The sequence below is a fragment of the Lethenteron reissneri genome, unplaced genomic scaffold (assembly GCF_015708825.2).
Source record: "Lethenteron reissneri isolate LAM-NWPU_2019-01 unplaced genomic scaffold, ASM1570882v1 scaffold_185, whole genome shotgun sequence".
Classification (NCBI taxonomy): domain Eukaryota; kingdom Metazoa; phylum Chordata; class Hyperoartia; order Petromyzontiformes; family Petromyzontidae; genus Lethenteron; species Lethenteron reissneri.
This window is the reverse complement of record NW_026891608.1, coordinates 428,803-446,233: the sequence shown is the minus strand read 5'-3', so window position 1 is coordinate 446,233 and position 17,431 is coordinate 428,803. Positions and strand designations below refer to the sequence as shown.

At 47.7% G+C, this 17,431-nt stretch overlaps 2 protein-coding genes across 3 annotated transcripts in view; both read left to right on the top strand.

Annotated features, from left to right (window-relative positions):
• Window positions 1-1,439, top strand: part of LOC133339392 (inhibitor of Bruton tyrosine kinase-like) — a gene marked incomplete at its 5' end in the record, with an annotated part of 24,970 nt that extends 23,531 nt beyond the window's left edge. The window contains one exon of the mRNA XM_061547535.1: window positions 1,319-1,439. Within this exon, the coding sequence (XP_061403519.1) occupies window positions 1,319-1,439 (121 nt within the window). The remainder of the gene's footprint in view (window positions 1-1,318) is intronic.
• Window positions 1,440-10,581: 9,142 nt separating this feature from the next.
• The window catches only part of LOC133339384 (uncharacterized), a 31,703-nt gene continuing 24,853 nt past the window's right edge, over window positions 10,582-17,431 (top strand). Inside the window, exons 1-3 of one of the 2 annotated variants that reach the window (XM_061547525.1) lie at window positions 10,582-10,740; window positions 13,489-13,581; window positions 14,690-14,767. In XM_061547525.1, the coding sequence (XP_061403509.1) occupies window positions 10,725-10,740; window positions 13,489-13,581; window positions 14,690-14,767 (187 nt within the window). In that variant the 5' untranslated portion in view covers window positions 10,582-10,724. The remainder of the gene's footprint in view (window positions 10,741-13,488; window positions 13,582-14,689; window positions 14,768-17,431) is intronic. The other variant, XM_061547526.1, reaches the window with a different exon arrangement.

Here is a 17,431-nt window from a genome sequence, read left to right as displayed (position 1 = left end):
GACACACAAAGACACACACACAGAGACACACACACAGAGACACACAGACAGAGACACACAGACACACAGAGACACACACATACACAGAGACACACACAGACACATACAGACACACACACATAGAGACACACACAGACACATATAGATACACACACACAGGGACACACAGGGATACACAGACAGAGACACACAGACACACACACAGACACAACACACAGAGACACACACAGACATGCACACACACAGACACACACACAGAGACACACACACAGACACACACAATGACACAGACAAACACACACAGAGACACACAGACAAACACACACAGAGACACACAGACAAACACACAGAGAGAGACACAGAGACACACACACACACAGAGACACACAGACACACGCACAAAGATGCCCCGTGTAGCCTGTAACAGACTAATGATGCTGCTGCTTCTCATACTGATGACGATGCTTCTGATGCTGCTGATGATGCTGCTGCTCATACTGATGCTGTTGCTCATACTGATGCTGCTCATGCTGATGATGCTGCTGCTGATGATGCTGATACTGCTGCAGCTGCTGCTGCTGCTGCTGCCACGATGGTCACCTGCAGCAGGGTCTGTGCGACGTCGATGTTGCCGTAGTAGACGCTGCGGTGCAGCGCAGTCCAACCAGACTCCACGTCCTGCATCTCCAGTGCAGCTGAGACACACACAGACACACACAGTGACACACACACAGACACACACACAGTGACACACACACAGACACACACACAGTGACACACACACAGTGACACACACCGTGCAGCGCAGTCCAACCAGACTCCACGTGCTGCATCTCCAGTGCAGCTGAGAGACACACAGTGACACACACGCAGTGACACACACACACAGTGACACACACACACAGTGACACACACACACAGTGACACATACACAGACATACACACACACACAGAGACACACACAGACATACACAGTGACACACACACACACCGTGAACACACACACACACAGACACACACATACCATGACAAACACACAGACACACACACACAGTGACACACACACACACAGACACACACAGACACACACACACAGTGACACACACACACACACAGATGTACACACACACACACACAGTGAACACGCACACACGGACACCGTGACCCACACCGCCTTACCTCTCCCATTCTTGCTGCGTCTCACCAGCCGGGACACCAGCTCCGATGCACCACAACCACCTCCACCACCACCTCCACCACCACCGTCACCACCACCACCTCCCGCCCCCCCCTGCCACCGCGTGGCCGCGCCGTGCAGCGCCGTGCGTCCCCGGGAGTCGGCGCAGCTCGCCGCGTTGGCGCACAGGCGCCGGCACAGGGCGGCCACCGCCGCCGGTCGCAACCCGGTGACGCCGACGCCGCCGCTGGCCACCCGGTAGAGAGCCCCGCCGTGCCGGTGGGAGCGGCACGCCGGCGTGCAGTCCGGCGGTGACGGCGGTGGTGGTGGCGGTGGTGCCGGAGGGGACGTCGAGCAGGAGGAGGAAGACATCGGTGGTGGTGGTGGTGCCGGCGATCGTGGTGATGGTGGCTGCGATGGCCGTGGCGTCGATGTTTGTCGTGGTGGTGGTGATGACGGTGGTGGTGGTGACGGTGGTGCTGGTGGTGGTGATGTTCGTAGCGGTGGAGGGGGCTGTAGCATTGACGATGTTGATGATGGTGTTTGTGGTGGTTGTGATGGTGGTGGTGATGGTGGTGGTGATGGTGGTGATGGTGGTGATGTTGACGATGTTGATGATGGTGTTCGTGGTGGTTGCGATGGTGGCGGTGATGGTGGTGATGGTGTTCCTGGTGATGATGGCGGAGATGTTGATGATGCTCGCAGTGGCGATTCTACGGAGGATGACATCTGCTTTGTGTTTTCACTGCGAAGTTGGAACTGTTCAGCTCCGTCTCTGCCAAAGCATCTACACCACCCACAGCAGACCATGTACACAACACCCATCAATGTACGTGTACCTATGTGTACATAGTATGCAAGGCTGTAGCCATGGAGTCAACATTGGGGGGGACCAAATCTTCCAGGGTGTCTGGAGGTCTCAACCAGGGTTGCGATTTCCGCATGGAAAATGCGGAAGGAGGGTTCAAATTTTCCCGCATTTTTGCTAAAGTCAACCGCAAACGGTGGAAAGACTACTCCTATGACCGCGCGCTTTTAACAACACGTTAATGCGTTCTATTGGAAAGGATACATCATGTACATGTGCTCGTAATCACGGCTCCGCATTTGAATAAAGTATGTGGTTCTTGTGCGGAAATGCGGAAATCATATATTCATTCCAATCAGTAACTCAAAGCCCTACGTGATGCTGGGCCTTGCATGTATCCTTTCCAATAGAACGCATTAACGTGTTGTTAAAAGCGCGCGGTCATGGGAGTAGTCTTTCCACCGTTTGCGGTTGACTTTAGCAAAAATGCGGGAAAATTTGAACCCTCCTTCCGCATTTTCCATGCGGAAATCGCAACCCTGGTCTCAACCCAGAAAAATATCTAAAATTAGAAAACTACAGTAATCCCTCACCACTTCGCGGTTCAAGTTTCGCGGCCTCAGTGCATCGCGGATTTTTCGAACTGATTTAAAGGCCTCATTATACCTGTGCAGTAACACCATCATCATCATCATTCATCATCACATTCATCGAACTGCACAGGTCTGTCATCGTCGTCATTGTCATCGTCATCGTCGTCGTCGTCATTACTGGAGTCAAGTCTCAAGATACTTTTGATTTATTTTTGACAATGTCTAACAGTGTATTGTATCACATTGCTCTGTTTTTACTTTGTTTTACATTATTTCTTGATTCATTGTACGTAATGGCAATAGATTAGGGATTAATAAAGTACAACCATAACCACAATCATATCAACAGAAATCTATGCATGGATTTATGTGAAGACAAGTCCAGATATTGTGGCCAAGGTTTAGCAAATTGTTCTTTTTATTTACATAGCAGAGCAATTGTTTATTTTTATAGCAATATATTGGGGGGGGGGGGGGGGGGGGGACATTTTGAGCATATTTGATATTACGTAACATACACCAATGTATCTTACCTATAATAGTATCAGTCAATGTGCCAGTCAGTGAGTGTGTCAGTTAATTAGTGTCTGTGTATCCGTATGGGTGATACACTCAGTGACACACCAGCTTACACACCAGTACACCAGAGAGACAAAGGCGGCCGGGCGTGGTGGTGCTGGCCACCAACCCTCTCTGTGTGTGTGTGCCACAGTGCCGGTAGCCTTCACAGGCGCTGCTGCTGCTGCTGCTACTAACAGCACTTGCCCCTACAGCCCTGCTAGAGGCTACCTGGAGGAGCTTTGTCTTTGAATGAGATGGTGGGTGGGTGAGTGGGTCAGTGAATGAGTGGGTGGGTGAGTGAGTGGGTCAGTGAGTGGGTCAGTGAATGAGTGGGTGGGTGAGTGAGTGGTTGGGTGAGTGGGTCAGTGAATGAGTGGGTGGGTGAGTGAGTGGGTCAGTGAGTGGGTCAGTAAGTGGGTGAGTGGGTCAGTGGGTGGGTGGGTGAGTGAGTGGGTGGGTCAGTGGGTGAGTGGGCCGGTCAGTGGGTGAGTGGGCCAGTGAGTGAGTGGGTGAGTGAGTAGGTCAGTGGGTGAGTAGGTCAGTGAGTGAGTGGGTCAGTGATTGGGTGAGTGGGTCGGTGAGTGGATGGGTCAGTGATTGGGTGGGTGGGTCAGTGAGTGGGTTAGTGAGTGTGTGGGTCAGTGGGTGAGTGAGTGGGTGAGTGGGTCAGTGAGTGAGTGGGTGAGTGGGTCAGTGAGTGGGTGAGTGAGTGGGTGGGTGTCTGTGCACTGGGGAGAGACAAAGGCGGCCGGGCGTGGTGCTGTCCACCCACCCCCTCTGTGTGTAGCCACAGTGCCGGTAGCCTCCATAGGCGCTGCTGCTGCCACTCGCTACTAACAGCACTTGCCCCTGCAGCCCTGCTAGAGGCTACCTGGGGGAGCTTTGTCTTCGTGTCGGTGGGAGTTTAAATGACACGCCACGTGGCCACTCACCGCTGCGCCCCCCCCCCCTTAACAACCTGCGACGTTGGTGCCAGGCTAGGTGCACCTGGATTCACAGAGACAAAGATCCCCCGTGTAGCCTGTAACAGACTGTAGGGGCAAGTGCTGTTAGCGAGCGGCACCTATGAAGGCCGGCACGGCACACACAGAGGGGGTGGGTGGCCAGCACCACGCCCGGCCGCCTTTGTCTCCCCAGTGCTAGCGATGTTCACTACGCTACACCGCTACACCAGGCACTCATCTGAGGCTGAGTCGACCTAGGGGAGGCCCAGAACCGGTTCAGATAATTGTCACCGGTGTTGGCCGTGAGCCGGAATCGAGCTCAGGTCGCCGGGTTCGTAGCGCAGCGTAGCGCTAACCACTACACCCACCGCTCCCCACAACAACCGTCACTACGACGCTTGTGCCAGGCTAGGTGCACCTTGAGGCCACGTTGTGTCGAACGCCCGCTGGCAGGAGTTCACGGGGCAGACCCAGCAGGTGCCACGGGTCGACTGACCGAGATGACTGACTGATGCACCACCTGTGCCCACTACTGTGCCAACTCCCCACACAACACATAGACACACAGACAGACACACACACACAGACATAGACACACAGACACACACACGCATAGACACACAACACACAGATACGCTATAACACACGCACCTTGATACATCCGCCGAGATCTCGCTAGTACTCTGCGTCTCGTTGGAACACAAAAAGCACTAAAACAGTGTGGAGCTTTAAACTTGTTCAAAATAATGATAATTATTATTTAAAAAATTTTAAATAAAAAAGTGCGACATCCACAGCTCTCTCTCTCACCCAGGCCCGACCTCAGGCCTAGGTGTGAGGGGAGGCTGACAAGGCCGCACGCCTATATCGTCCGCTGGTCAGTCACGTGACAAACACACACCCTCCCCCCCCGCTGATTGGTTGAGATTTGCGGGGAGGGGGAGAGAGGGGCGCTGATTGGTTGAATTTCGGGGAGGAGCTGGAGGGGAGAGAGGGGCGCTGATTGGTTGAATTTCTGGGAGGAGCTGGAGGGGAGAGAGGGGCGCTGATTGGTTGAGGATACAATTAACTCGGGTACCAGTCTATTTACACGCGTTTATTTAACTCACTTCGTCTGTTGTATCCTCAAAAAAAAAATATTGTAACTCAATTTTTACACACTTACCAATGTGCTATCGACTGCAAACTTCGTATAGGTATGTCATACTGATGACAACACGATATTCTATCATAAAAAATCCAAAATATAGATTTTTAAACTTTTTACACGCTGTCTTCCCGACAGACCTGTTCTTCACCTGAGGACGGCTGCTTGCGTTGTGGCCGAAACGTCGTGAGAATTATTTAATCATGTTTTATTTTTATTATTTTATTATTTCCCTTCTACGTGACTTTACCGAAAGAACCAAGAAGATTTTTACACGCTTTTATTTTACCGAGTAAATTGTATCCTCAGCGTTCAGCAGTGCGACTATTTTGTTTTTTTGGGCTCCACCATCATCTATCTTGGCAGCAATCGTGTTGCCGTTTTTCTCCCCCTCTCATCTCTAGGAATCAGCCTTCAACTTCTAGCCCCCCCCTCCCCCGCGTCTCTCGTCCCATTCCCTAGCGAACACGCAAAGCTCAACTCACTCCCTGTTCTCTCCCCCCCACCTCTACCGCCATCTCTGCCTTATGAAGCCTTCCTCACTCCGGCATCTCTCCCACTTCAGTAAAAATGTCTTGCTGTGGTTGCCACACCTGATGATGCTTGCTCGTGTTGCAATCGAAACGTCGTGATAAAAATTTGCTTTTATTTATATATTTATATTTTTCATCTACGTGACTTTACCGAAAGAACCAAAGAGTATGGATTATTGCAGTCACGAAAACTTTACATCTAGAAGGGAGCTGATTGGTTGGATGTCATAGACATCCATACAGACACATACTCATAGAGACCCACAGAGACTCATACTCATAGAGACCCATACAGAGACACACAGAGACCCATACTCATAGAGACCCATAGAGACCCACAGAAACCCATACTCATAGAGACCCATAGAGACCCACAGAGACCTATACTCATAGAGACCCACAGAGACCCATACTCATAGAGACCCATAGAGACCCACAGAGACCCATACTCATAGAGACCCATAGAGACCCACAGAGACCCATACTCATAGAGACCCATAGAGACCCATACTCATAGAGACTCATAGAGATCCATACTTAGAGACCCATACTCATAGAGACCCACAGACACCCACACTTATAGAGACCCACAGAGACCCATACTCATAGAGACCCATAGATACCCACAGAGACCCATACCCACAGAGACCCATACAGACCCACAGAGACCCATACTCATAGAGACCCATAGAGACCCACAGAGACCCATACTCATAGAGACACATAGACACCCACAGAGACCCATACTCATAGAGACCCACAGAGACCCACACTCATAGAGACACATAGACACCCACAGAGACCCATACTCATAGAGACCCACAGAGACCCATACTCATAGAGACACATAGACACCCACAGAGACCCATACTCATAGAGACCCACAGAGACCCATACTTATAGAGACCCACAGAGACTCATAGAGACCCATAGAGACCCACAGAGACCCACACTCATAGAGACCCACAGAGCCCCACACTACAACTAAACTAAGTTTGTGTCACCAGGTGTAAGCACCCACTGAGCTGCTGTGTAGATATTGTATCAGAAGCGAGCTGGGACATCACTAGTGACAGCAGCTCAGTCACGTGTCTGATATCATCATCACCACGTGGACATTGATAGCAGCAGACACACACTCCAAAAATACTCTAAACGTGTGGCTTCGAAATGTGGAGGGGAAAGACCGCAAGAAAATCAATATTCTGATAATGCATCAATCGATATTCTGATAAAGCATCAATCGATAGTGTGATAAGGGGGCGTCCATTAATGACGTCACGCGATTTTGGCCGATTTTTGACCCCCCCTTCCCCCCTCTTCACACGGCGTCACAGACATTCAAACCCCCCTCACAAAGCTCTGCTCCCCCCCGAAACCATATTTCCAATAAAAAAAAATGCTTCAAATCGCTTTAAACTATTGTCATTGTAGTCCGTATTTAATGTGGCGCTGCACTCTGATGTTGTAGGAGAAAACATTTATTAAAACGGAGGCGCTGGAAAGCTGAAATTTTGCATGAAATTCACTTGAAAATATTAAACGTCTAACAAAACTGCAGATGTTCAGAATATTTTATTGAAATTCTCTTATATTTATAAATTAATAAAATTAATTCTAGCTATAAAAAAATACTTCAAACTTTGTAGTAGAACAAAGCAAAATTGCGAGTCCAATTATAACAATCACATATTCATTTCACAGAATGAAAAGCCCTGGTAGAATCATTAAAATCTAAATGTTTAATAACAATCATTCTAAAAATGTACAAAATGTATGCTTCTCCATTCTCCCATGGAGAAGCAGAATGCTCCTTCATGGAGTAAATAAAATGTGACCTTAGTCAATTTAAATAATCAAATAGTTAATCACGAAAATGTATCAAAATTAGTGTTATAACAATTATATTTGATTAACATTTATTTAAAGTTGCGCATTTTGATGTGAAGTGACGTTTCTCAAACCCTCCCCCCCTCAAATTTCTATTTAAAGCTTTCGTGACTGCAGGGAGCTTGATTGGTTGAATTTCTGGTAGGAGCTGGAGGGGGAAAGAGGGGAGCTGATTGGTTGAGGATACAATTAACGCGGGTACCAGTCTATTTACACGCGTTTATTTAACTCACTTCGTCTGTTGTATCCTCAAAAAAAAAATATTGTAACTCAATTTTTACACACTTACCAATGTGCTATCGACTGCAAACTTCGTATAGGTATGTCATACTGATGACAACACGATATTCTATCATAAAAATCCAAAATATTGATTTTTAAACGTTTTACACGCTGTCTTCCCGACATACCTGTTCTTCACCTGAGGACGGCTGCTTGCGTTGTGGCCGAAACGTCGTGAGAATTATTTAATCATGTTTTATTTTTATTATTTTATTATTTCCCTTCTACGTGACTTTACCGAAAGAACCAAGAAGATTTTTACACGCTTTTATTTTACCGAGTAAATTGCAGAGGTGTGGACTCGAGTCATGTGACTTGGACTCGAGTCAGACTCGAGTCATGAATTTGATGACTTCAGACTCGACTTGGACTTGCATAACAATGACTTTGTCCCACCTCTGGTAAATTGTATCCTCAGCGTTCAGCAGTGCGACTATTTAGTTTTTTTGGGCTCCACCATCATCTATCTTGGCAGCAATCGTGTTGTCGTTTTTCTCCCCCTCTCATCTCTAGGAATCAGCCTTCAACTTCTAGCCCCCCCCTCCCCCGCGTCTCTCGTCCCATTCCCTAGCGAACACGCAAAGCTCAACTCACTCACTCCCTGTTCTCTCCCCCCCACCTCTACCGCCATCTCTGCCTTATGAAGCCTTCCTCACTCCGGCATCTCTCCCACTTCAGTAAAAACGTCTTGCTGTGGTTGCCACACCTGATGATGCTTGCTCGTGTTGCAATCGAAACGTCGTGATTTTAATTTGCTTTTATTTATTAATATTTTTGTTATTTTATTCTTCATCTACGTGACTTTACCGAAAGAACCAACGAGTTTGGATCATAGCAGTCACGAAAACTTCAAATCTAGAAGGGAGCTGATTGGTTGGATTTCATAGACACCCATACAGACCCATACTCATAGAGACCCACAGAGACCCATAGAGACCCATACTCATAGAGACCCATAGACACCCACAGAGACCCATACTCATAGAGACCCACAGAGACCCATAGAGACCCACAGAGACCCATACTCATAGAGACCCATAGACACCCACAGAGACCCATACTCAGAGACCCATAGAGACCCATACAGTACTTAGAAACCCATACTCATAGAGACCCACAGACCCATACTCAGAGACCCATAGAGACCCACAGAGACCCATACTTAGAGACCCATAGAGACCCATACTCATAGAGACCCATAGAGACCCACAGAGACCCATACTCATAGAGACCCACAGAGACCCATACTCATAGAGACCCACAGAGACCCATACTCATAGAGACCCACAGAGACCCATACTCATAGAGACCCACAGAGACCCATACTCATAGAGACCCATAGAGACCCACAGAGACCCATACTCACAGAGACCCATAGAGACCCACAGAGACCCATACTCATAGAGACCCACAGAGACCCATACTCATAGAGACCCATAGAGACCCACAGAGACCCATACTCACAGAGACCCATAGAGACCCACAGAGACCCATACTCATAGAGACCCATAGAGACCCACAGAGACCCACACTACAACTAAACTAAGTTTGTGTCACCAGGTGTAAGACCACCACTCAGCTGCTGTGTAGATATTGTATGAGAAGCGAGCTGGGCCATCACTAGTGACAGCAGCTCAGTCACGTGTCTGATATCATCATCATCATCACATTGATAGCAGCAGACAAAGACTCTGAAAATACTCTAAACGTGTGGCTTCGAAATGTGGAGAGGAAAGACCGCAAGAAAATCAATATTCTGATAATGCATCAATCGATATTCTGATAAAGCATCAATCGATAGTGTGATAAGGGGCCGTCCATAAATGACGTCACGCGATTTTGGCCGATTTTTGACCCCCCCTTCCCCCCTCGTCACACGGCGTCACAGACATTCAAACCCCCCTCACAAAGCTCTGCCCCCCCCCCCAAACCATATTTCCAATAAAAAAATGCTTCAAATCGCTTTAAACTATTGTCATTGTAGTGCGTATTTAATGTGGCGCTGTACCCTGATGTTGTAGGAGAAAACATTTATTATAACGGAGGCGTTGGAAAGCTGAAATTTAGCATTAAATTCACTTGAAAATATTAAACGTCTAACTAAAACTGCAGATGTTCATAATATTATATTGAAATTCTCTTATATTTATAAATTAATAAAATTAATTCTAGCAAAAAAAAAATACTTCAAACTTTGTAGTAGAACGAAGCAAAATTGCGAGTCCAATTATAACAATCACATATTCATTTCACAGAATGAAAAGCCCTGATAGAATCATTAAAATAAAAATGTTTAATAACAATCATTCTAAAAATGTACAAAATGTATGCTTCTCCATTCTCCCATGGAAAAGCAGAATGCTCCTTCATGGAATAAATAAAAGGTGACCTTAGTCAATTTAAAGAATCAAATAGTTAATAACGAAAATCAATCCAAATTAGTGTTAAAACAATTATCTTTAATTAACATTAAAAATTTGCGCATTTTGATGTGAAGTCACATTTCTCAAACCCCCCCTCCCCCCCTCGTGACACATCGTCACGAATGTCTGACCCCACTCCCCCCCCGAGGTGCGTGACGTCATTTATGGACGGCCCCTTTGCGGAGGTGATCGAGTTGAGCCTTTGACCTTTGTGTGGGCGAAGGGGAAGTGACAGCGAGTTTCATTTCGCCTGCAGCTACGAACGCGGAGTGGCGAGTTGAGTTCCCGCTCTTCGCGGCTCAACTCCTCCGGGTGACGATGATCTGAGCCGGTCCTGGGCCTGCCCCAAGGTCGACTCAGCCTCAAATGAGCACCTGCCGCGGTACGTAGCGAACACCGCTGGGCGCTGGGCGAGTCACAAAGGCGGGCGGGCGTGGTGCTTGACCACTCACTTCCTCGTGTGTCACAGTGCAGGCCTGGCAGGCGCTACAGGCCAACAGCGCCTGCCCCACACAGTCTGTGAGTAGGAGTGAGTTTGGTATTTCACGCGGCGCGTACCTGTAAGGTGAGAGAACCACACGGGCAGGTGAGAGAGACGCTTCTCAGGTGAGAGAACCACACGGGCAGGTGAGAGAGGCGCCTCTCTCAGGTGAGAGAGGCGCCTCGCAGGTGAGAGAACCATACGGGCAGGTGAGAGAGACGTGCAGGGCTGCATGGCCCTTCACCAGCTGAGGACTGCGCTCTGAGATTGAGACCCCATTGAGATTAATTGTCCCTTGTGATTGACGTCCTTTATACTGGTAGGAACCTCCTGGTTACACCAGCACACAGGGGATTATTGTGTCCGTCCGTCGTGCAGGGAGGGGCTGGGTGGGGAGGGAGGGGCTGGGTGGGAAGGGGAGAGGCTGAGTGGGGAGGGAGGGGAGGGGCTGGGTGGAAAGGGTGGGGCTGGGTGGGGAGGGGCTGGGTGGAGAGGGTGGGTCTGGGTGGGGGTTGAGAGGGGCTGGGTGGGGAGGGTGGGGTGGGGCTGGGTGGGGAGGGTGGGGCTGGGTGGGGGGTGGGGAGGGGTTGGGTGAGGAGGGTGGGGAGGGGCTGGGTGGGGAGGGTGGGGCTGGGTGGGGGGTGGGGAGGGGTTGGGTGAGGAAGGTGGGGAGGGGCTGGGTGAGGAGGGTGCGGCTAGGTGGGGGGTGGGAGGGGTGGGGCTGGGTGGGGATGGGCTGGTCACCCCGTGGTGCCCTTATAAAACTCAACGTTTAACCTACTCACGCCGGCTTGTGCCCGCCCTCACAGTCGGGCATATTTGCGGAATACACCACGCCGCCGTTGACCCTGGCCATTGACCGAGCAACCCAACGTTCCTACCAGCTCCCTCCGCAGGAATGTGGTTTAACCACCAGCTGAGAGAGAGAGAGCTCCCATTGAGATTCACTGTCTCGTGTTGATGAGTCTTGCCCAGTGATGTGCGGTGAGGTCAATGGCTGAGTGAGTGTGTTGTACTCACCAGAGTGTGAGTGAGTGAGTGTGTTGTACTCACCAGTGTGTGAGTGAGTGTGTGTGTAAGTGAGTGTGTGAGTGTATGAGTGTGTGAGTATATGAATGAGTGTGTGAGCGAGTCACACACTGAGGGGGGCGTGTTAGACATGTCCCCCTCATCTTTCTTAATTTGGAGCTTTCGTGACTGCAGTAACTACTCTTTGGTTCTTTCGGTAAAGTCACGTATAAAGATAAAATAATAAATTAAATACTAGCATACGACGTTTCGATTGCAACACAAGCAATCATCATCAGGTATAAATGAAATAGAAACACAAATCTAGTAAACTTAGAAATGGAATGTAATACAACACAGAGAGTCGGATAACATAACAGTCAACACCCTACCTGGTTGATTACGTTCTTCCTGAGAATGCTAAATTTGAGAGAGAGAGATAAAACACAGAACCTCATCTTCTTGGTTCTTTCGGTAAAGTCACGTAGAAGGGAAATAAAAAAAGCAATAAAATGTTTTATTTGTATTATTTTATTTATTATTTTAATTTATTATTATTATTTTATTATTTCCCTTCTACGTGACTTTACCGAAAGAACCAAGAAGATGAATCCCTGCAGTCACGAAAGCTTTAAATCGAGATGTCCCCCTCAGTGAGGCAGATGTGATAGCTGCCTCCCCTGGTGCTTTTTCATTGCAGTTTCATGACGAGACCAGCGAGCCTAAATATCTTTATACACACACGTGAAATAAGTTACCTGCAGTATGGAAGGCGAGGACATGAAATGAAGGGGTCTACAAACATGACATTGGTGACATACTGAGATAGTAACAGGCACGCGCTTATTGCCCGCGCTCCATCCAGTTACTGAGGGGTTGCGCAATCAGAGGGGAGGCTGAGCTCGTCGCTGCCTCACCTCTCGTCTCTTCCTGTATTTGCAGCGGAGCTCTGCAAATTTGGCGATTTTGACGATAAAAATGATTGGAATCGTACAGAAATGACATTTATAACACAGATCAGTGGAAAAATCTTAATATTTATTTTATTAGATTATTCTTTTTTTTTTTACTTTTCGTACCAGCTGTTATCATTGCAGTATGGCAGGTGAGGCTCTGCCTCCCCTGCCTCCCCTGACCGCACGTCCCCTGGTCTTGCCGTATGGCGAAGTGGGGAGATGTGAACCTTCCAAACGAAGGCATTCATTTGTAAATCGTTTGTGACTTGATAATTGTTTTTTTACCCTTTTATCTGGCAACAAAACTGACACCTTTTTTTACAAGGAGTCATGTTTGCATAGACCACAATACCTGCAGTCGGAATGCAAACAAAAAACACAACTCTGATAATGTATGCACTGTCCTTGAAGTTGATTGGTCCACACCCAAGACAGCTTTCTTTAGAGCCTAGTCTCACATGGTGTTGGACCAGATGACGCCAAAAGGCAGTGCATACATTATCAGAGTTATGTTTTTTGTTTGCATTCCGACTGCAGGTATTATGGTCAATGCAAACATGACTCCTTGTAAAAAAAGGTGTCAGTTTTGTTGCCAGATAAAAGGGTAAAAAAACAATAATCATATTTTGCTACTGGCAAATGAGGTTCCAATGGTGTAAACGTTTGTAACTTGTTCATTTTACAGAATCCCTGTCCTCCATTTGTGAAGGAATCGCCCCGACTTCTCCACTCGGAAAAACAAAAGCAACAACAATATTCATACTAATATTATTGTTAGGTAAGTAGCATCATCACCACCACCACCACCACTTGTAGCCTATACTCTTTGGTTCTTTCGGTAAAGTCACGTAGGTAGAAATCCTGCGCAACCCGTCCAGTGGTACGGTGCGAACGAAGTTCAACACGTACATTATCACGATTGGCTACGTGGTATGAAAGAAATTCAACATACGTACATAGATACAGCAACGAGCAGGGCAGTACAAGGCATTGCTGTGCGCCGGCTATGATGATTGCCTTCATCAACCCACATTGGCCAGGATGGTGAAGTATGTCACGTGGCCATCAGGAGCCGACATGGTGTGATGAGGCTCTCATCCAGCAGTGGATTGACGAGAGGGGTGTAGGGGCACAACAGAGACTCAGTAATGCCTCTCTGTGCTGAATCAAACACACGCACGCATTGTGCGTTATTACGCCAGTCGGTGACACGATCTCTCTCCACTTTGCACGCATTCGTGAAAGCATCTTCCACAGAAGGATCTACATGTGAACTAAACACTGAACTAAACTATTGTTATTCTACCAGGTGAGGCCCACTGAGATGTGTAGTTCTTTTGTTAGAAGCGACCTGGCCACAAGTGAAGTGGCTGATCGTCATCATCATCACCACGTGGAAATGTCTAGCAGCCAAAAATTCTAAACGCGTGATGTTGATTCTAAATGTGGAGGGAAAAACCGGAGGATCCAGAGTAAAAGCCACGAGACCACGAGGAAAACACGCAAGCTCCAAATATACAACAGGCGTCATGGTTGGGATCAAATCCACAACCTCCTGTATACCAGGCGAGGTAGTTAACACCTCCTCACCACCGTGGTGTTAAGGCTGGGATCGAACCCACAACCTCCTGTATACCAGGCGAGGTTGTTAACATCTCCTAGCCACCGTGGTGTTAGGGCTGGGATCGAACCCACGGCCTCCTGTATACTAGGCGAGGTAGTTAACACCTCCTCGCCACCGTGGTGCCCTTAATGCGACCGTCATTAGCGTAACGTTCTTACCCTGTAGCCCTACTGGATCATCTGTGAAAGAGCTTCATAGCTCATCGGATTCCTCTATTATAAGTAAAATAAATGATGATTCTGAGATTCTGATTTATCCGCAGTAACGGTGGTCGTTGACAGCGCGGAGGTTGGGAATGGCTCAGAGTCCGGAGCTCAGCGCCACGGAAGAACACAACGAGGTGAGTTCAATAGCAGGTCGTGGTCAACTCGAATTCATCACCACCACCATCGCCATCATCATCGTCACCACCAACATCATCATCACCACCATCACAATCACTGCCATCACCATCACAACCATCATCATCACCATCATCACCACCATCATTGTCACCACAACTATCATCACCACAACCACCATCATCATCATCACCACCATCACAATAACCACCATCATCACAACCACCATCATCACCATCATCACCACCACGACCATCATCACCACTATCATCATCACCATCACCACTTTCATCATCATCACCACCACCACCACCACAATCATTACCATCATCATAATTGTCACCATCACCACTTTCATCACCACCACCACCATCATCATGACCATCATCACCACCGTCATCATCACTACCACCATCATCATCGTCACCACCACCAAAACCACCATCATCATACTCTTTGGTTCTTTCGGTAAAGTCATGTAGGTAGAAAAATAAAAGAATGTATCACGACGTTTTGATCGCAACACAAGCTATCGTCCTCAGGCGAAACAAAAACCAGCAGTAGAACTGCTGAACCAGGAAGAACACAGCGAGAGAGCTGCTACCACAAGGGGGTTATATTTGTTTGAGGGGGTGTCGCCCAGCGGCTTTTGGTTCACCATCAGTCAGTGCACCGCGCGCTTTCAGATGCGCTTCTGCGACCATCTGGAATGCTCTTCCTTCCAATATTAGGAAACTACTGAGCTGTGCACTTTTAAATTATCTGAATTGACAAACTCATTTCTTTATAACTGCTTTCTTGTGTTTAGTTTGTTGTTTGCTTGCACCTCCGATTAGCACGGTTGGCTACGTATGGTGCGAAAGAAGTTCCACACACACATACACATGAACCAGAGGTCACCTCATGGAATGTCAGAGGTAGTTGTGTGATATCTACTTCTGTGGGCCATACTCTTAACACAAAAGGTTACGCTGCACTTTGAGGGATCCAATGGATTCTGTATCTCATGACATGTTGCCACTATAAGGATTACACACATCTGGCTTCAACTCTTGGCTATAAATCTCATCAACACCGATGTCCAATTGCCATCTGAACGTGATACAGCTGCTCACTCCAAGCTATAAACGCTCTGATACGTGCATTGTCTTTGTACTGTTCACATTTAGGCGTTCTCTGGTCTGACAGCTGGTGAGACGAGGCCATAAAGAAGTCTGTCCTTTGATGTAGGCCAATCAGTTTGAAAACAATACCATGTAACATTATAGTTACATTATTATTAAAGACAATTTATATATTATACAGTGAGGGAAAAAAGTATTTGATCCCCTGCTGATTTTGTACGTTTGCCCAAGGACAAAGACATAATCTGTCTATATTTTAATGGTAGGTTTATTTGAACAGTGAAAGACAGAATAACAACAAAAAAATCCAGAAAAACGCATGTCAAAATTATATAAATTGATTTGCATTTTAATGAGGGAAATAAGTATTTGACCCTGCTACAAACATGACTTAGTACTTGGTGGTAAAACCCTTGTTGGCAATCACAGAGGTCAGACGTTTCTAGTAGTTGGCCACCAGGTTTGCATACATGTCAGGAGGGATTTTGTCCCACTCCTCATTGCAGATCTTCTCCAAGTCATTAAGTTTTCGAGGCTGACGTTTGGCAACTCGAACCTTCAGCTCCCTCCACAGATTTTCTATGGGATTAAGGTCTGGAGACTGGCTAGGCCACTCCAGGACCTTAATGTGCTTCTTCTTGAGCCACTCCTTTGTTGCCTTGGCCGTGTGTTTTGGGTCATTGTCATGCTGGAATACCCATCCACGACCCATTTTCAATGCCCTGGCTGAGGGAAGGAGGTTCTCACCCAAGATTTTACGGTACACGGCCCCGTCCATCGTCCCTTTTGATGCGGTGAAGTTGTCCTGTCCCCTTAGCAGAAAAACACCCCCAAAGCATAATGTTTCCACCTCCATGTTTGACAGTGGGGATGGTGTTCTTGGGGTCATAGGCAGCATTCCTCCTCCTCCTTGAGTTGATGCCAAAGAGCTCCATTTGGTCTCATCTGACCACAACACTTTCACCCAGTTGTCCTCTGAATCATTCAGATGTTCATTGGCAAACTTCAGACGGGCATGTATATGTGCTTTCTTGAGTAGGGGGACCTTGCGGGCGCTGCAGGATTTCAGTCCTTCACGGCGTAGTGTGTTACCAACTTTTTTCTTTGTGACCTGTGGTCCCAGCTGCCTTGAGATCATTGACAAGATCCTCCCGTGTAGTTCTGGGCTGATTCCTCACAGTTCTCATGATCATTGCAACTCCACGAGGTGAGATATTGCATGGAGCCCCAGGCCGAGGGAGATTGACAGTTCTTTTGTGTTTCTTCTATTTGCGAATAATCGCACCAACTGTTATCACCTTCTCACCAAGCTGCTTGGCGATGGTCTTGTAGCCCATTCCAGCCTTGTGTAGGTCTACAATCTTGTCCCTGACATCCTTGGAGAGCTCTTTGGTCTTGGCCATGGTGGAGAGTTTGGAATCTGATTGATTGATTGATTGCTTTTGTGAACAGGTGTCTTTTATACAGGTAACAAGCTGAGATTAGGAGCACTCCCTTTAAGAGTGTGCTCCTAATCTCAGCTTGTTACCTATGTAGTGA